Source organism: Furipterus horrens, unplaced genomic scaffold, assembly GCF_987537825.1.
Source record: "Furipterus horrens unplaced genomic scaffold, mFurHor1.1.pri manual_scaffold_2, whole genome shotgun sequence".
In the NCBI taxonomy this organism is placed as follows: domain Eukaryota; kingdom Metazoa; phylum Chordata; class Mammalia; order Chiroptera; family Furipteridae; genus Furipterus; species Furipterus horrens.
The window spans coordinates 184155603-184176559 of record NW_028327172.1 but is presented as its reverse complement, the minus strand read 5'-3'; the positions used below and the strand labels follow the sequence as shown (position 1 = coordinate 184176559).

The 20957-nt window shown below is 36.9% G+C and overlaps 1 protein-coding gene across 1 annotated transcript in view; it reads left to right on the top strand.

Annotated features, from left to right (window-relative positions):
• The window catches only part of CEP135 (centrosomal protein 135), a 63284-nt gene that overhangs the window by 18221 nt on the left and 24106 nt on the right, over positions 1–20957 (top strand). The window contains exons 10-14 of the mRNA XM_090268160.1: positions 1502–1640; positions 2388–2611; positions 12875–13027; positions 13925–14077; positions 17729–17806. Coding sequence (XP_090124286.1) covers positions 1502–1640; positions 2388–2611; positions 12875–13027; positions 13925–14077; positions 17729–17806 — 747 coding nt within the window. The remainder of the gene's footprint in view (positions 1–1501; positions 1641–2387; positions 2612–12874; positions 13028–13924; positions 14078–17728; positions 17807–20957) is intronic.

The window sequence follows — 20957 nt, the reverse complement described above, 5'->3', positions numbered from 1 at the left end:
AGAATATTGTCTTATACAGTGTGAAGCTGGTAGAATGTCTTGATTACAAGTAGAAATTCCTAGGTGGTCACCCAAAAGATTATTGAGGATTTTTTTAATAGCTTGTTAAACTAAATGAGTTTCTGCTAAGATTGGAAACAAAGACTCATACTAATTTCCAGGTTTTCTTCTTATGTATACTCTATACATTCTAGTGTGCAGTGTTCTGGTGGCATGAGACACATTTAAAAATGAAGCCATTGTGATAATGATGTCACATAGTACGTGCTCAAATACTTGTTGATTTTTATATGCTCATTATGGGCAACATCATAATGGCTTTCTTTTAATTCAACTGTAGATATTCAATTCAATATTGAATAATTGAATTAGCTAAACCTGATAAATGTTGTACACTCTGTAGTCTCTTAGATACTATAAATTTCTCCCATGAGGTCAATAAACATAAAGTAGACAGACATTTATATGTTTGGTGATGGTTTTAAATTGTAAGACTGCATAAGCTCCACGAGAGCAGGAATTTTTGCTGTTTGTTTGCTGCTGTTGTTACGTACACTATAAGCAGTTAAATGTAATTGAAAATGCTTGTCTCAGAACTATAACCAAGCTCTTTTTAATGACATTTTCAATAAATTATTTATTTATTTATTAGAGAGAGGGGAAGGGAGAGAGAAAGAGAGGGATAGAAGCATCAATGTGTGGTTGCCTCTTGCACGCCCCCAACTGGGGACCTGATCTGCATGCCAGGCATGTGCCCTAACTGGGAATTGAACCGGTGACCCTTTGGTTCGCAGGCCAGCACTCAATCCACTGAGCCACACCAGCCAGGGCTCAGAACTATAACCAAGTTTTGCCAGTGTTGGCAGACAGTAAGATGTTGTCATAGTTACTTTCTGACCTGTCTTTTCCATTCACGCCATATTTTATGCATTTTAAGATAAATATTAATTTCTATACCTAACATTAATTAAGCACTTGCCATATACTGGACACTGAGCAGAGTGCTTCACATCCATAAATTTGTTCTCATCAGTTCATCCTTGGTGTCCAGTTACTGGTCTTATCCTCATTGTGCAAATGAGGTTGAGAGAATAACCAGCGTGGTTACAGATACCTATGGCAGTCTTAGAACACTATGTCTTTCTTCTGTACTCCTTTAAAAATAAAAAAGCTTAAAAGTTTTTTATGGTCCAAGTACATATTCATTTTTTAAATATAGGACAATTTGCTAAACTAATTAAAAGAAAATAAGATCTAAGATCTAATAATTGTACTACTCAGAAAAGGAACACTATTGACATTTGGGTTTTAAGTTGCTTTTAGCTGCAATTGATAATTAATTTAGTTGATTCATTGAAACCATATATTTGACTAAAAGTGTTTGTGTATGTATGTGTGTGAGTTACTCTTAAGTAAACATGCTTTTAAAAATATCTGTTTTAAGTGCTATAATATTTTATAAACTTGTTTGAAATCTTGATTATAGTATTAAAATTTGCAGGAATTAAACTTATGCCGTAAAGAAAAAGAGAGACTGAGTGATGAACTGCTTATAAAATCAGACCTGGAAACTGTTGTTCATCAGCTTGAACAAGAAAAGCAAAGACTTAGCAAAAAAATTGAAAGTTTTTCAGTTACAGGTAAAATGTTGATAACTTAAAAAGTGATTGTGATTTCCTCTTGATATATTATTTTTCTTAGTAGATGATCTTTCATTTATTCCATATTTTTAGAGTGCTACTAGACGCTGTAGATGCAGTAGAAAATCTTTATCCCTCAAGGACCTTGAGAATTCTTTTTATTTTAACTAGTTAGTAAAGGAAACCTGCTTCAGTATTTTCAAATAGAAGTATATTTTTTCAGGCAGAACAATAGAATTATTTAAGACTAAGGGGACCAACTCTTCTGAAAGTAAAAAATTGAAGAACAGAATCTTTGTATGGAAATTCATTCTGTCACTTGAAAGTACACACACACACACACACACACAATTGGAATAGTCTACTTCTCTGCCTGGTACCAATCCTAAATGAGATTTTTTAAGGAACACGTAAGAATTCATTCATTCATTCATTTATTCAACAAATGTTTATGAGCCTGCTGTGCACCAGGCTCTGTTTTGGGTACTGGAATATATGATGGTGAACAAGATATACGAGGTCCCTGCCCTTGTGGAACCTTTGTCGTAGCAGCACATAAATGAAGAGGTTTATTTATCTCCTTTCCTGTCAATATTTGCTTCTTTGATATCTAGCAGTTATAGACGATATACAAAGCAGTTAATGATTTTTAACAGCTTGCATTCTAAAAGTTATTGATGTAATTTATTTGGCTAATTATATGTATTAAATGTGACACTTTTAAGATTTAATTACTTTTATTTTCAGAAAGAGAACTTACTTTGGAAGTTGAGAGAATGAGGATAGAGCATGGAATAAAACGTCGAGACAAATCACCTTCTCGTTTAGATACATTTCTGAAAAGTATAGAAGAAGAACGAGATTTTTATAAGAAAGAACTAGAAAGACTCCAGCATATAATACAGCGAAGATCTTGCTCTACAAATAGTTATTTACGTGAAAAAATCTCAACTTCTAAAATGCTAGAAAAGGTAATTTCTCTTTCTCAATGTAATTGCTAAGACAAGAGTATCTTTTTGAACAAACTTTTCTGATTTATTACTGTATCAAATCTAATTTTGCTCATACTTGCTTTTAAAAACTTTCTTAATTTTTATTTTTGTTTTCTTCCGTGACCTATACTATAGCAACACTGCATTAATTAGGAAAACTACTTAAGAACAAAGCATGACATACTGATTTCATGAATATTTCAAGAAAATATTCAATAGATCATTACATATATGGGAGGAGTGCAGGGGCATCTGGGCTTCCAGAAACTGGACCCAGGAGCTCAAGCCACTGGACATTTCTTCTCTTTCTGGCCTTTACTTCTGGTATCAGCTGCATTTTCTCTCTCAAAGCAGAGTGGCTTTGTCCACATGGCAGGCAACATAGTTTCATGCCATTCCCAGCCTTGGACTAGTCAAAAAGGTGGACCACATTGTACAGACAGGGCCTCTGCTGTGTTAATCACACAATAGGAGAAAACAGTGAGTGCAAGTGGGTGCCAGGGTGCCAGGCAGATTATCCCATTTCCACTACAACCACATTTACAAGTTGATGGTCTAAAGATGTATATTAGGTAAAATTAATCATGATTCGTGAGAGATTTAAATCATGAGTCTCTATTTTAGGTCTTAATTATTTTCACCGTTTTATGAGTATCATTGTTATATGAATATCATTTGAGTCCTTCAGATGTTTTAAAAAAATATTTCAGCTTTGGGGCTATAGGAGTCCTGGAGGCTTATTACCCTAACATTACTACACATTAGATAAAATTAGGGGAAGTTGGAAGTAAAGTCATTAGAATGTAAAACATTTGATTTCAGACTTAGCTGAATTGTCCAGTTCCATCATCTTTTTCCTGAAGATCCTGTCAGTTGCCAAATGGTTTTGAGTCGTGTTCTGATTAGATTTTGTTTTTTAACCTCATTGGCTAATGGCTGAATTTGTTTTACAAGTGTCAGTATAAACACTGTTTTTTGTTATCTATTATAAGCAGAATGAATTGGAGGGAAAATGCAGTGTAAGTTAATTTATGTTACTGAGTTATTTTTTTAATCGTGAAAAGTAAATCACTAAATTGATTACCTTCATCTTCCACAAAATGGTTGATTAATCAAGTATTAACTAGAAATGAGTAGATAAATATCTCAGAGCTTTTAACCTAAATATTTGATTCAGGTTGGTGTGGATTCACAATTAAAAGACAAATGAGCGATTTTGGTAAGGTAAAATCAAGAGAGATTTTTTCCCCCTTTCAATTTCATTTACTTTCTTGAAATGTTCTGTTGTTAACTGACATAGATAAAGAATTCATTTTTCAAAGTTTAGACATTGAGATGTTCAGACCAACTGAGAGTCCCAATGTTGAATTGGAGGCATGGTAGGGAAACGGGTATGTTCATCAGTGAAATGGGTGGAGTATAAGACAGTTATGAGTACTGAGAACTAGACAGTGCATCTGCACCTAAAATTGGGATTTTAAACATGTTTAGAAACACTTTGTTGGCTAACAACAAAGATAGCTCCAAAGCTGGATTTGGTATAACTTGTAAGTTTTCAACCCCTGCTTTCCTGGGGAATTTAGGCACAGTCTCTTGGGATTATAATAACATAGAAAAAAAATTGGCATTTTTAATATCAATGATCTTTGTCAACAATACATCTGTTGATTCCCTTTGTGTGTGGGGGTAGGGGAGGGCACTATCCCCTTTCACCTTGTATTCACCATGGTGCCAAGTGCAAGTTTGAGTACAGCTTAGTGTAAAGTGCATTGGAGTTTGAGGCCTGATAAAAGTTCTAACTCCACAAACTAGCTTTATGAACTTGGACAAGTTATCTAACTTCATGGAACTTTGGCTTCCTCATTTGCAAAGTGAGGAAAGTAACTAAAACCTCTTGTGGGAGATCCAAGGTGGCAGAAGAGTAAGTGGAAGCTACACTAACATCCTCCCTGGACCAATCTGGAATTACAATTTAATTGTGGAGAAATCATATGGAATAACCTACTGAACACTAGCTGGAGAGAAGCCTTATAACCATGGACAGACAGAAAAGGCCATTTCATCACAATGTGACTGGTAGGAAGTGCAGAGACGTGAAAGGGCTGGCCGGGCTCCCATGGGTGGCAGCTGAAGGGACTGAGAAACAGCTCAGAAGCAGGGGGTTCCCCCTGAGAAGGGCAGGGTCTAAACACTCAGCTGGGCTTCCCAGCCTACAGCAACAGAGCAGAAAGTAAGATAGCATCCAGCTTTGAAAAGCAAAAAGCCACAGGTTTTTTTTTTTTTTTTTTAATTTTTTGCTGGCCTGAAAAAAACATCTGGAGACAAACAACTCTTAAAGGGATCACATATGAAAATATATTGGCACCCACTTACCCTGGGCTCCAGCAGAGGGAGGGCAGAGAGGATTAGAGATGCTTAAGAAGAGTTTGGGGCGGTGGCTTAAGGAGAGAACTGAGGGAGCAGCCAACCGGGTCCCAATGCTGAGTCATTCCCCATACTGTATTCAGACCATTCCCCTCCAAGTGGCGTCAGCCTGAGGGGAAGAAATAGCCCCGCATTCAGGAATTATTCTGCCCCACCATCAGTGCTTAAGCCTGACGACTGGTCACAGATTGAATAGATTAACAACTAAAGGAGACAGACAAAAGCAGTAGATCTCTGGTACAGTCTCCAGCAGGTTGTCTAGGCCCAGACACTATCTGACGCCACCAGGGGCAGATCCAAAAATGCAGATCAATCTAAGAAGCAGCAACAAACAAGAAGAAGCACAAAAATGGGGAGACAGAGAAACAACCCCCCATCGAAAGAAAAGGCGGAATCCCCAGAAAGAGTGCTAAATAAAATAGAGGTAAGCAAACTATCAGACATGGAATTCAAAATATGGATTATAGGGAAGCTCAATGAGCTCAGCGAGCTCAAAGAAAACTACAAAGAACTCCAAGGAAACTACAAAGAACGTACTGAGAATTACACCAGCATCAAAAAGGACATAGAAGCTATCAGTAAGAGCCAGTAGGAGATGAAGAATACAATTTCTGAATTGAAGAACACAGTAGAAGGAATAAAAATCAGGCTAGAGGAAGCAGAAGATTGGATCAGTGAGCTGGAGGACAACATGGAAAAAAATTCCCAGACAGTGCAACAAAAAGACTGAAAAAGAATGAAGAGGTTTTAAGAGAGCTGCAGGACAACATGAAACGTAATAATATTCGTACCATAGGAATACCAGAAGGAAAAGAAGACGAGCAAGGGTTAGAAAACCTGTTTGAAAATGTAATGATAGAAAACTTTCCTAACTTGATGAGAGAAAAAGCCACACAAGTTCAGGAAGCACAGAGGGTCCCAATGAATATGAACCCCAACAGGCCCACTCCAAGACACATCATAATTAAAATGGCAAAACTCAAAGACAAAGAGAGAATTCTGAAAGCAACAAGAGAGAAACAGCTAATAACATACAAGGGAATTCCAATAAGGCTATCTTCACATTTCTCAACAGAAACACGAGAAGCCAGAAGGGAATGGTAAAAAATATTTCAAGCAATGCAAAACAAAGGCCTGCAACCAAGACTATTCTATCCAGCAAGGCTCTCATTCAAAATAGAAGGTGAAATAAGTAGTTACCCAGACAAAAGAAGGCTAAAAGAATACATTTCCACCAAACCAGCATTACAAGAGATGCTAAAGGGTCTGCTTTAAGAAGACGAAGAAACATAGAGAGACAGAGAGGAACACAGGAACAAAGGGGGGAAATGACAGTGAATAAGTACCTATCAATAATAACCTTAAATGTAAATGAATTAAGTGCACCAATCAAAAGACATAGGGTAGCTGAATGGATTAGAAAGCATGACCCATATATATGCTGTCTACAAGAGACCCACCTCAGAATAAAAGATCTACACAGACTGAAAGTGGAAAACTTGAAAAAAATATTTCAAGCAAATGGACATGGAAAAAAAAAAGCTGGGGTAGCAATACTTAGACAAAACAGATTTCACAACAAAGGCCATAAAAAGAGACAAGGACATTTCATAATACTTAAGGAACAATCCATCAAGAAGATATAACCCTTGTAAACATATATGCACCCAACATAGGAGCACCCAAATATATAAGGAAAATCTTGAAGGACTTCAAGAAGGATATTGACAGCAACACACTCATAGTAGGGGACTTTAACACCCCATTGTCAACAATGGACAGATTTTCGAAGCAAAGAAACACCAGGATATTGAGGCATTGAATAACCCTCTAGATCAAAAGAATTTAAGCTATATATATATATGTGTGTGTGTGTGTGTGTGTATATATATATATATATATATATATATATATATATATAGAACTTTTCACCCCAAAGAAGCAAAATATACATTTTTTTCAAGTGTACATTGAATATTTTTAAAGATAGACCACATGGTAGGACACAAAACAAGGCTCAACAAATTCAAGAAAATTGAAATTATATCAAACATCTTCTCAGATCACAACGGCTTGAAACTGGAAATCAACCTCAAGGAAAGAACTCAAAAACATTCAAACTCGTGGAGCGTGAATAACATGCTATTAAATAATTAATGGCTTAAAATGACATCAGGGAAGAAATCAAAAAGTTTCTGGAAACAAATGATAGTGAATACACAACAGCCCCAAACCTATGGGACACAGTGAAAGCAGTCCTGAGAGGAAAGTTCATAGCCTACAGGCCTACCTAAAAAGGATAGAAGAATCTAAAATAAAAAATATAACCCTACAGCTACAAGAACTAGACAAACAACAACAAACAAAGCCCAGAACGAGTAGAAGAAAGGAAATCATCAAGCTCAGAGCAGAATTAAATGACAAAGACTAAACAAACAGTTCAAAAGTTCAATAAAAAAAGGAGCTGGTTCTTGGAAAAGATAAACAAAATTGACAAGCCTTTAACCAAACTCATCAAGAAAAAAAGAGGACCCAAATAAACAAAATCAGAAACGAAAGGGGAGAAATCGCAACTGATACCACAGAAATACAAAGGATTGTAAGAAATTACTACAAACAACTATATGACAAGAAATTCAACAACCTAGATGACATGGACACATTTCTGGACACATATAACCTTCCAAAACTGAATCAAGAAGAAGCAAAAAGCCTGAATAGGCCAATAACAACTAGTGAAATTGAAGCAGTAATAAAAGAACTCCTGGCACACCAAAGCCCTGGACTGGATGGCTTCACAGGTTAACTTGACAAAACTTTTAGGGAAGAACTAACTCCTGTCCTCCTCAAATCATTCCCAAATATCCAGAAAGAGGGAAGACTCCCAAACTCTTTGTATGAGGCCAGTATTATCCTAATTCCCAAACCAGGTCAAGACACAACAGAGAAAGAAAACTGCAGGTCCATATCACTGATGAACATAGAGCCTAAATCCTCAACAAAATATTGGCAAACTGGATCCAGCAACACATTAAGAAGATCATACACCACGATCAAATGGGATTCATCCCAGGAATGCAAGGATGGTTTAATATTCACAAAACAGTAAACATAATACACCACATAAACAAAATGAAAGACAAAAATCACATCATATCAATAGATGCTGAAGAAGCATTTGATAATGTACAACACCCATTTATGATGAAAACACTCAGCAAAATGGGAATAGAGGGAGCATACCTCAACGTAATAAAGGCCATATACGAGAAAGCTGAAGCCAACATCATACTCAATGGGCAAACACTGAAAGCATTCCCCCTGAGATGAAGAACAAGACAAAGATGTCCACTCTCTCCACTCCTGTTCAGCATAGTGTTGGAAGTTCTAGCCACAGCAGTCAGACAAGAAAAAGAAATAAAAGGCATCCAAATTCGAAAAGAGGAAGTAAAACTGTCATTATCTGCAGATGACGTGATAGTGTACATAGAAAACCTTATAGACTCCATGAAAAAACTGCTTGACCTAATAAGTGAATTTGGCAAAACAGCAGGGTATAAAGTCAATATTTAGAAATCAAAGGCATTTCTGAACACCAACAATAAAATATCAGAGATAGAAACTAGAAAAAAAAATCCCATTTACTATAGCAACAAGAAAAATAAAGTACCTAGGAATAAACTTAACCAAGGAGGTAAAACACCTATACTCGGAAACTATATAACACTGAAGAATGAAGTTAAAGAAGGTACAAATAAATGGAAGCATATACCATGTTCATGTATGGGAAGAATCAACAACATTAAAATGTCCATACTACCCAAAGCAATTTATAGATTTGACGCAATCTCTATTAAAATACCAATGACATATTACACAGACCTAGGACAAATACTTCAAAAATTTATATGGAACCAAAAGGACCCTGAATAGCCACAGCAATCTTGAGGAAGAAGAAAACAGTAGGAGTAATCACAATACCTGATATCAAGCTATATTATAAGGCCACTGTAATCAAAACAGTCTGATACTGGCATAAGAACAGACATACAAATCCATGGGACAGAATAGAGAACCCAGAAGTAAAGCCAGGTCTATATGGTCAACTAATATTTGACAGAGGGGGAAGAAACATAAAATGAAGTGAAAAGAGCCTCTTCAACAAATGATGCTAGGAGAACTGGAGAGGGACATGCAAAAACATTAACCTAGACCACTAACATACACCAGAATAAACTTAAGATGGATAAAAGACTTAAGTGTAAGCTGTGATACCATAAAAGTCCTAGAGGAAAACATAGGCAGGAAAATTTCAGATATCCCACATAGCAATATTTTCACCAATGTATCTCCTAAGGCAAATGAAATACAGGAAAGAATAAACAAATGATACTACATTAAACTAAAGAGTTTCTGCTCAGCAAAATAAAACATTAGCAAGATGAAAAGGAAATCAATCATATGGGAGAACATATTTGCCAATGATACCTCAGACAAGGGATTGATCTCCAAAGTTTATAAAGAATTTGTATGACTCAACTCCAAGAAGACAGACAACCTAATTTAAAAATGGGCAAAGGACCTGAACAAACACTTCTCCAAAGAGGACATACAGAGGGTCCATAGGCATATGAAAGAATGCTCAACATCACTAGCCATTGGAGTGATGAAAATGAAAACCACAGTGAGATATCACCTCACACCTGTCAGAATGGTCATTATCAACAAATCAACAAATAAATTGCTCTCTGAGGATGTGGAGAAAAGGGAACCCTACTGTACTGCTGGTGAGAATGCAGACTGGTGCAGCCACGATAGAAAACAGTATGGAATTTCCTCAAAAAACTAAAAATGAAACTGTCTTTTCATCCAACAATTCATTGCTAGGATTATGCCCGTAGAATCCTGAAACCCCAATTCAAAGGAACTTATGCACCCCTGTGTTCATAGCAGAGCTGTTTACAATAGCCAAGTGCTGGAAACAACCTAAGTGCCCATCTGTAGATGAGTGGATCAACAAACTGTGGTACATTAACACAATGGAATACTATGCAAAAGAAAGAAAGAAGGAACGCCTACCATTTGCGACAACATGGATGGAACTAGAGAGAATTATGCTTAGTGAAATAAGCCAGGCAAAGAAAGACAAATATCATATGATATCACCTAATACAGGAAACTAATGAACAACACAAATGAGCAAAATTGAACCAGAGGCGTATAAACAAGGAGTAGACTGACAGTGATATGGGGGGAGTGGAGAGGGAGAGAAGGGAGTAAGTAGGGGAAGAGTCTAATCAAGGAACTAGTATAAATGACCCAGGGACATGGACAACAGGATGGGGATTGACTGTGGGAGAGGGGGTGGATGGGGTGTGGGAAGCAATGAGGGGGAAGTGGAACAACTGTAATAGAAAAATAATTTTTAAAAAGAAAAAAATAAAAATAAAACCTCTTGTGAAGATGACATGGGATGATTGCATAAGAGTCTAGTATAAAATTAGTTGCCAGTGTTTCCTTTCCTTATTATTTGTTGGTTCAAAGCAGATCAGGTCTAGGTCAAAAGTCAGGTTCAGTTCAACAGATAAATTCCAAGGTACCAGACATACGAGGTAAAGAAGACATAGTTCTTAGCCTCATAACCTTGAGCATTGTGCACGTGCGTGTGTGTGTTGAAAACAATGAAGTGATGAAAGGGCGTTATTAACAATTACATATTAACAAAAATATAAATATCTGCATACAACATACACTTAGAAAAGAGCTAGAGTTTCTGCTTTAGAAGGCCAGTCAGTAAATGCTAGAGGAATTCATGATTTTACCAGGTACCATGCTAGTCACTGAAGATACAGTAAATAAGAGCAGATACCTACTATGTCCCTCATAGAGATTACATTTTAGTGGTTAAGACATATATTAAACATTTAAACATATAAGTAACTTTATAATCTCATTTATAATAAATGTTTTTGAAGAAAGAATACAGTAAAGATTCAGAGGGCTATGAAACTATACAGAGGGAGATCTAAATTAGATTGGAGAATCTAGAAGGACTCCTTAGAGAAAGTAACATTTAAGATGATACCTAGACAACAGTGAAAATAAAATAGACTGTCAAATCCTTATTTATTGAGTGCTTCTTTTCTGAATTCTATGTAGACCATCTCCTTTCTGTAAGGTATTTTTATTTATGTTAAGATTTTCTTTTATAGTTATTTAAGCCTTCATTAAGTCCTCAAATTTTATCTGCTTTTATCATTTAAGGTGTCCAGATAACTAACCTTATTTATTATGCCTTAATTTTGCTTATTTAACCAAGAGGATAATTCATTTCCAATTTGCAGGTGAGGCTTACCTCACAGATATCTACCATTTACCAACTCTACATTGGACATGGTATGTGCACAGGAAATATTAAATAACATAGATCTGATGCTTTCTAGCATATCAAGTTAACTGGTTATCCCCACGTAGGGCTTCTGAACCTAGTACGTTAACAATAGGGTACCATAGATCCCAAGTCTACATTTACCTTCTTTATTTTCCACAAGTGCTGTGAAGATCGTGGATCTTTTGCATTGTCCTGGAATAATAGGTACAATCTTGTTTTAGAAATGTTGGAAGTAGTTGCTTAATGTACGTACACTGCCTGGGAGAAATATTTATATTTACCTGATTGCAAAAATAGACCTCACATTGGTTTAAAGCTAGGACAGTTGGGAGTTGGTGTGTCTAGGCCACTGATCTTAGATTGTCACAGAAAACACTGAGTAATGTGCTAGGCTGTTATAGTTAATTGCACTGGGTGAGCAGACACACTGTGGCTATAGTCCCTGCCCTGGAGATAGTTATAAATGAGTGCTTCCCCACAATTAGCATAAACCAGAATCACCTGGAGGGCTTGATAAACCAGTTACTGGGTCTTGTCTCCAAAATTTCTGATTGAGTAGGTCTGGGTTGGGCCCCAAAACTTGCATGTCTAACAAGTTCCTAGATTCTGCTGATACTTTTGGGCTGGGGATTACACTTTAGTTACGGCCAGTATAAATAACTCCAAGAGAATGACAGTTGAAGCATCAGAAGGGATCTGATCAAATGGGATCACTGGCAGCTGGGTCGTCGTCGTCGTCGTCGTCGGCAGCCGTCCGTCTCGAGAGACGATGGTGTAGCTTCTTAAGAGTCTATCTGCACTGCCGAGAATGGCTGTGCAGTTCGACTTGGGAGTGACATGGTATCTGTCTCCTCTCGTGTTGAATCGACATCTTGCGATGACGCTGGAGTGTCCTCTCCAGTGAAGCTGAAGCTACAGAGCCTGGGCAGGGTGATATGGAGGGTCTGCTGTTGCCCATGCAGCAGACCCACCCTCTCTTTGCAGCTGAAGGGTCCAAGGGAAAGACGGAGTCAATACAGCTTGGCTTCAGGTGCGCCGCAGGAGTTGCCGGTGTTGACTACAACGTCAAACCGCCTTAGGGACTCCGGCTCCGGATTTTCTGTCGGGGTTTACTCCCTTAGCCTTTCCCCTGAAGAGGTATGCCGCAAGGCAGCGGAGGTTTTTTGGAGTCAGAGTTTTCCTTCTCTGGGCAGCTGGGTCCCTTCCTGGAAATCTGAAGACCAGGAAATTTGCCCCAGTACTGCCAACCCTCTCCTCTCCTGCTCTCATTATAGGTTAAAAATTGTGTTCCACAATTACATTAAAGGAACTTTTGGGTTTTTTGTCTGCTAGTATGTTTTACTCAGTCTCGCCACCAGCATCCTTGTGACAACCTTATGGTGGTAATTATAACAAATGACAGCTTCTGTCTTTAAATTATGTTTCAGGGTGATTACAACGCCGAAATTCATCTGATCACAAGAGAAAGAGATGAACTTCAGCATATGCTGGAAAGATTTGAAAGACATATGGAGGATATACAGTCCAATGTTAAACTCTTGACGGCAGAAAGAGATAAACTAAGTGTTTTATATAACGAAGTAAGAAATCGGTTATCATTAAGCCAACAGATTATACAAAACTAGTTAACTATAGTAGAACCAGTATATATCCTTTAAATTATTGTAATATATGGACCTTATGCTATTCAGAATTAGATGTATAAGTAGTAGTTTCTACTGTGATCCTGTTCCCAAAGCAGAGATTTTTATTATTTTTTTATATTTATTCTTACTCTTTTCTAGACTGTCAGGTCGATGAGAGATCATTTACATCTAAAACTGTCTGGAACAAGTTTAGACTGACTCTGAGCAAACCAAATTACTCCCTGGGATTCAGACATGTTGGAATGTGTCTGTCAAACAGTGGGGAGCAGCCACTATTGGGATGTACTGGATATTAAGGATTTAGGTTCTAGTGTGGAAACTAGGGAAGAGGGAATTGATACAGCTTGGCCCAGTTACAAAGCCTCAGTTGTCAGGCCAAGATGAGGCTAAGCAAGGCATGATGTCTATCACCTAAATTTGTTCCCGTATCCATCTTCTGTGAAATCCTCCTGCTACTTCACAAGGGGAAGAAGAACATGCACATTAAAAGGTCAATTTGAAAAGCTGTTTTCATTTTGGGGATTCTGCAGTACACATTGATCCATTGCTAGGCTTTCCTTAGTGTTGGCTTAGATTTCAGCTTTTTTGGATCTGCTTAGTTAATTACTAGTTTTCCATCTGCTATCTGGTGTCCAAAATTTTGTGGCTGGCACTTCCCTCAATTTCCTTGTATTGTTATTATTACTATTATTAATAATACTTTAATCCTTTTACTCTCATCTTTTGGGATTTGGAAAGAGAGCAAAGGTAGCATGTGTTTCGTTTGGCTTTTTTTTTTTTTTTAACTGGAGGCATATCCAAAGTGTTATTTATATCTTTTAATTCTTCAAGGCTCAGGAAGAATTATCTTTACTAAGACAAGAATCTACCCAAAGCACAGTCTCCCATAATATTGTTAGTCTTATGGAAAAGGAAAAAGAAGTTGCAATATCTGACTTAAGACGGGTTTTGGCAGAAAAAGAAGCTTTAAAAGACAAGCTAAAAGTAAGTAATAAGATTGACTTATTTTTGAAAAGTAATTTATTGAGGAGAAAGGGAGGTCTTTCTATATGTTTTTCTGTGAAGTTACTATTTAGAATGTACAACTATTGATAGATCAGGGGCTGGCAAACAATGGCACATGAGCCAAATCTAGACCTCAATGTTGTCATATGACCTATGTCCTAAGAATGATGTTTACATTTTTAAACCATTGAAAAACTATCAAAAGAAGAATATTTTATGACACAGGAAATTTTTGAAATTCAAACTTTATTGTTGGTAAATGTTATTGGAATATGATGCTCATTCATTTCCGTGTTCTGTGTGGCTTCTTTTTTGCTGCAATGGCAGAGTTTGGTAATTACTATAGAAACTGTATGGCTCATGAGGCCAAAAATATTTATTATCTGGTTCTTTTAATCTCTAATTTCAGTAGGTACTTCCTTATGTGGAGGGACATTATCCTCTTTTCATAAAACAGTTTTATTAAGATATCCACATACCACACAATTCACCCATTTCAGGTGGTTTTTGGTATATTCACAGGTTTGTTCAACCATCACCTCAGTCAATTTTAGAGCCCTTATTTCAGAAGAAACCTTGTACCCACTATCACCTGCTCTCCATTTCCCCCTAGCCTCCTCAGTCCCAGACAACCACTAGTCTACTTTCTGTCTATAGATTTGTGTACTCTGGACATTTCATATAAATTGAATCATTCAGTGTGCGGTTTTTATGTCTGGCTTCTCTCATTTAGCATAATGGTTTCAAGATCCATTCATTTTGTAGTATGTATCAATACTTTATTCTTTTTCATTGTGTAATAATATTCCATTGTATAGATAGACAATATTTTGTCAGTTGTGTGGGTTCTACTTTTTGGCTATAAAGAATAATGGTGCTATGAATATTTGTGTACAACTTTGTGGGGATGTATGTTTTCACTTACCTTGGATCTATACCTAGGTTCATATGATGACTATATTTAACCATATGAGCAATTGCTAGGCTGTTTTCCAAAGCAGCTGTACCCACCAGCGGTGTATACACATCCTCAGCAACACTTGTTATTGTCGGTCAGTCATGCTGGTCCGTGGTAGTATCCATTGTGGTTTTGTTTTGTATTTTCATGATGGCTAATGATGTCAATCATTTTTTCATGTGCTTACTTTGCCATTTGTTTATCTTTCCTTGGAAAAATGTCCATTTATATTATCCTTTGACTCATTTTTAAATTGGGTCATTTTTCTCATTATTATTGAGTTGTAAGAGTACTTTCCATATTCTCAATAAAATCCCCTTTATCAGATATGATTTGCAAATACTTACCCTCATTCTGTGGGTTATCTTTTCATTTTCTTAATGGCATCCTTTGAAGCACAAAAATGTTTAATTTTGAGGAAGTCTAATTAATATATTTTTTCTTTTGTTGTTGATGCTATTGATACTACATTTGGGGCAGTCTTTTGTAACTCCTTTTACAATCTCCAAACAAATAGATGTGTTAATATATATAAAGCAGGTACTCGGCACATAATAATAACTCAGTATTAACTATTCTTGTTACTATTATGGAATTTGTAGTTTATATCCAAACAAGTTTTATTAAATTAATGTTTAGAAATTAGCAGCTAAAATTAGAAATGAGAACAGTTAAGCATTATTAGGGTAGTCTTTATGTCATAAATTTTCAGGTAAAGCTTTACCCCAAAAGAATACTTTCAATTGGGATCTTTTGGAATGCTGCCTTTCCAAAAGTAATTTCTTATAAAAGTAAGTGTTTCAATTACCAAACGGGAAACTTATGTGCAATATGGCAGTTTTTAGTACAAGCTACTGATTTATCCTTTTCTGTTGAAGTAACCAAGGAATGTAAAAATAAGGTTTAAAAAAATGCAGTAGTATTGAAAACTCAGGAAAAGTGATATTCATATTCCCAGAATCTTTCTGTATTGTAGGAGCCAGGGTTTATGAGTTTATTACAGGTCTTTTACTTAAAAACTGAAATAATCGTCTCAATCCTTAAGCCCCCTTGAATATAGTGTCCTGTTCTGCCACTGTCAACCCAGTTGTGGAATCCAAGATCACCACTGACTCCTCCCTCCCTGAAGGTTCATGCCCCTCAGTCACCAAGTCTTGTCAGTGGTACCTCTTAAATAATATTTAACATTTATTTAGGTCTTCCTATGTGGGAGGCTCTGTGCTAAGTGCTTTTTACACAGACTTTTTCAGTAAATCTTAACAGCTGCCTTTTCAGATAGATAATGCTTACAGATGTGCGCTCCGAGTTACAGCAAGTTTAAATGTTTGCCCAACCTCACCTGTCTGTGAAGTCACAAGGCGTCTGACTCCTGAGGTCACATGAGTTTCTCTTGAATCTGTCTAGTTCTTTCCATTCTCCTGCTAGCATCCCGTTCTGGCCATTATTCTCTCAACTGCAATAGGGTATTAGCTGTCTCACACATCTATAGTTCAAACTGAAGTCAGAGTCATCTTTCAAAAATTAAAATCCACTTCCCATTTAAAATCCATTAACTGTTTTCAAGGATTTCAGTGATTGGCCTTTGCCTACTTAGAGGTTTAGCTTCTTTTCTCCAAACTTATCTTTCTCTTTTCCCCACCCCTCATTTTCTCCACTCCAGGCTGAATGGACTTTCTCTTACCCCAGCTTTCTACATACCCTATTGAAAAATCCTTTACACTTCTAACTCCCTTATCTGGCTAATTTCTGTTAATCCTTTAGAGCCAGGTTAAATATCATTTCCTCACACAGGAAATGAATCCTAGACTCTAGATTTCCTTTCAATATATTGCTATAAAAGTTCCTTTTTATAACAGAACATGCATGGATTTTATTCTAATACCTTTTTAAGGTTTATCTTTTCTAGTATCTATGACATCAGAGAATACATTGTACTTGCTACTGTATTTCTAACACCTTGCTTGGTGCTTGGTATATAGTATGTACTCAATATTGGTTGAATGATTTAATAAACTAAAAAATGCATACAGCACAGTGACTCTTCCAACCAATGTGTAATCCAAACATCAGATGCCTTTATTTTTAATCAATAACATGGATAGAAGTATGAATCAACTAGAAAAATTCTCAGGAAAAATCAGCTTATATCACTTGTCCTACCTAGACTTAGCATCAGCAAGAGTTAGATAAGGTAATATAACCAAAAAACAGCTCTTGTGTTTACACTGTTGACCAGCCCATTCTTGAAACTGATGGCTTGCATACCTTGTAGGATTCTGTTCCAGTGTCTTTCTGATTTCATCTTTTCTTCTTCCACAGTCTTGTTTTTTTACACCTCCTCTGTGAGGATATACTCCTGAGCTTACCTAACCTGCCCTTGTTTTTCCTTTTATGGTTGTGCTAATGAATTGATCTATATAAACCTTTATAAATGAATTCATACCAATCTGTGTCTTCTGTTAAAAATACACATGGAAGTAGAGTGGGTTTTTTTGTTGTTTTTTTTTTTATCAAGAACATTGTTTTTGTAAAATGTCTAACGATTTTCTTTCCAAAACATCCTCTTATTAAAAATATAAGTAGAATAGTACTGGAGACTTGCATTGCTTACTTTGGTAATTTTGTTGTATTATCTGATGTGAATGAACATCTTTTATAAAATTCTCTTTCAGACTATCCAGGAAATGAATCTTTTTGGAAAATCAGAATTAGAGAAAACTATTGAACAATTAACATATGTTAATCACCAGGTAATTTTTCCAACTGGATTTGGGGTATATTGTATTGTATGAATGACTATATCAATTATTGTTTTAATATACTGTATATTTTTGATATTACAAAACAGTACACTAGAGAGCTGTATAATAATGATAGAGCATGCCTTGGCCAGTGTGGCTCAGTTGGTCGGAGTGTTGTCCAGTGACTGAAGCGTTGTGGGTTTGATTTGCTGTCAGAGCACGTACCTAGGTTGCAGGTTCGGTTCCCCATCTGGGCGCTGGCGCATGCAACACTCAGTCTGGACACATACAATCCCCGGTCCAGGTGCCAGTTCCCTATCTGGGTGCATACAGGAGGTGACCAGTCGATGCTTCTCTTTTGCATTATTGTTTCTCTGTCTCTTCCTTCCTCTCTCCCTTCATCTCTCTCTAAAAGCAGTGAAAAAATGTTCTCAGGTGAGGATTAAAAAAAATTTTTTTTAAATAATAGTTACTTGGGTTCAAATCCATCTCTGTCACTTATTACCTAAGTTATTTAAACTTTCCACCCCTCAATTTCTTTATTTGTGAAATAGGAATGGTGCTAGTATTTAATTTGTGGAGATACATGAGTTAATACATATTAACAACTTAGAAGGGCCACTGGCATATTGTAAGCACTCAGTAGATATTACTTAACGCTTATTGTTGTTTTGTTCTTTTTAAAAAATCATATACTCATACAGACATAGAGTACACAGTAAAATGCACTTTTATTCCTTACTGCTCTCTAGAGATAGGATTTTTAACAAATTGGTATGAGTTCTGACAATCTTCCTTCTCTCTGGTTCATTTTGCTAGTTTTCTTTACTATGTCTTCATTTTCTTTATTTGTCTACTAATTCTTTCATCTGTTTCTTTCAACTTTGGGTCATTTGATTTTTTTTTTCCTTATGGGTTGTAGTTTCCTGCTTGTTTGCATACCTGGTGACTTTAGATTGTACGACATTGTGAATTTTACCTTCTTGCTTGCTGGATAGCTTGTTTTCCCATAGATACTGTTGAGGTTTATTCTGAGATACAGGTAAGTCAGATGGAGGTAGCTTAATCCTTTTTGCTTTCGCATGTAAGCTTCATTGCGTGGGACCACAGTAACATTTAGTCTTGAACTAATTCTGTTTCACTACTGAGACAAAACCCTTTTGAGTACCCTACCGGTTGCCCCATGAATTATGTTGTTTTCAAATGACTGATGTGAACAGGATCTAGTGCTGGCCCTGCAGGAGTCCTGAGCATTGTTCCCTCTAATTCTTTGATGGTTCTTCCCCTGACGGTGAGGTAGCATCCTTTATGCTGATCTCTGCTCAGGTGCAGATTCAGGAGCCGCCCCCTGCAGATCTCTGGAGTTCTCTACTCTCTGCGCTGCAAACTAATTGCCTTGTCCTCCCTCGAACCCCTTGTTCAATTGTTTTTTTCTTTTATTGACATGATTGCAGAAGTTCCCATCTTCTCTTTGCCCCCTTCCTCCCAGCCCCTGCTCCCCCTGCCCTCTGGCCATCACCACACTGTTGTCTGTGTCCATGGATTATACATATATGTTCTTTGGCTAATCCCTTCACTTTTTCATCCAGTCCCTGCACTGCCCTCTGACAGCTGTCAGTCTGTTCCATGTAGCCATACCTCTGTATCTGTTTCATTCATTGGTTTGTTTCGTTCCTTAGATTCCACATGTGAATGAGACCATATGGTACTTGTCTTTCTCTGACTGGCTTATTTCCCTTAGCATAATAATCTCCAGGTTCATCCATGCTGTTGCAAAAAGTAAGACTTCCTTCTTTTTTTATGGCCAAGTAGTATTCCACTGTGTAAATGTACCACAGCTTTTTTATCCACTCACCTACTGATGGGCACTTGGGCTGTTTCTAGATCTTGGTGATTGTAAATAACACTGCAATGACCATAGACCCCTTTCGAATCAGTGTTTTAGAATTTTTAGGATATATTTACAGAAGTAGAATCACTGGATCAAAAGGCAGTTTCATTTTTAACATTTTGAGGAAACTCCATGCTATTGCTGCACCAGTTTGCATTCCCAACAATGCACTAGGGTTCCTTTTTCTGCACATCCTCACCAGCACTTGTTGTTTGTTGATTTATTGATAATCGTCATTCTGGTATGTGTGAGGCAATATCTCATTGTAGTTTTAATTTGCATCTCTGATGATTAGTGAGATTGAGCTTTTTTTCATATTTCTTTTGGCCATCCTTATATCTTCTTTGGAGAAGTGTCTATTCAGTTCCTTACCCATTTATTAAAATTTCATTATTTTATTTTATTTTTTCCCCATCACTTTTTACCCCCGCTATACCTTTCCACCTTCAGCCACCCCTCTGCCCCCACAATCACCACAGTGTTGTCCATGTTCCTGAGTTCTTGTTTGTCTTCCTGGTGTTGAGTTGTGTAAGTTCTTTATATTTTTTGGAGATTAACCCCTTATCAGATGTGTCATTGGCAAATATGTTCTGCTATACAGTGGGTCCCTTGTTCAGCTCTGCTCCTGACCTCAACCTACCACTTGGTGCCTCCATGAGCTGAGCTACTTGGGGACATATCATCTGGCTACATATTGGTATTTCCTACTGTGGTCACTTTAGATCAGCTCGGTCAGCTCTGCCTCCTAAGAGATATTTGGCAATATCTGGAGAATTTTTGGTTGTCACAACTAGGGGAGAAGGTGCTTTTCATATCTGGTAGGTATTGGCCATAGATGCTACTAATCGTCCTACAATGCACAGGACAGCCCTGCCCCCAGCAAAGAATTATCTCGCTTCAACCATCAGTAGTTCGTAGGTTCAGAGATTGCTTTAGATCATATCTTTCTTCATTTTGAGTCATTACTCAGTATACCCTTTGTCTTCCACAGGTTGTTGAAGTCACTTGTCTACTCTTGTTTTCTTGCTTGTTCTCATATGTCTTTCTAGCTTTCTTATTCCTTTACTGTCATTTTAGCACTGTTTCCAGAGGGAGGGGACACAAAATGTGTGTGGCCAGTTTATAGTTTTAACTGGAAGACTTAATATCACTAATATCTCTTGGTTTTGAATTTTATATATACATTATTATTCCATTTAGTATCTATTTTTGTATGTAAAGTAAAAGAGAAATCTAGCTATTTTTTTCCTCCAGTAACTGTTCCAAGTC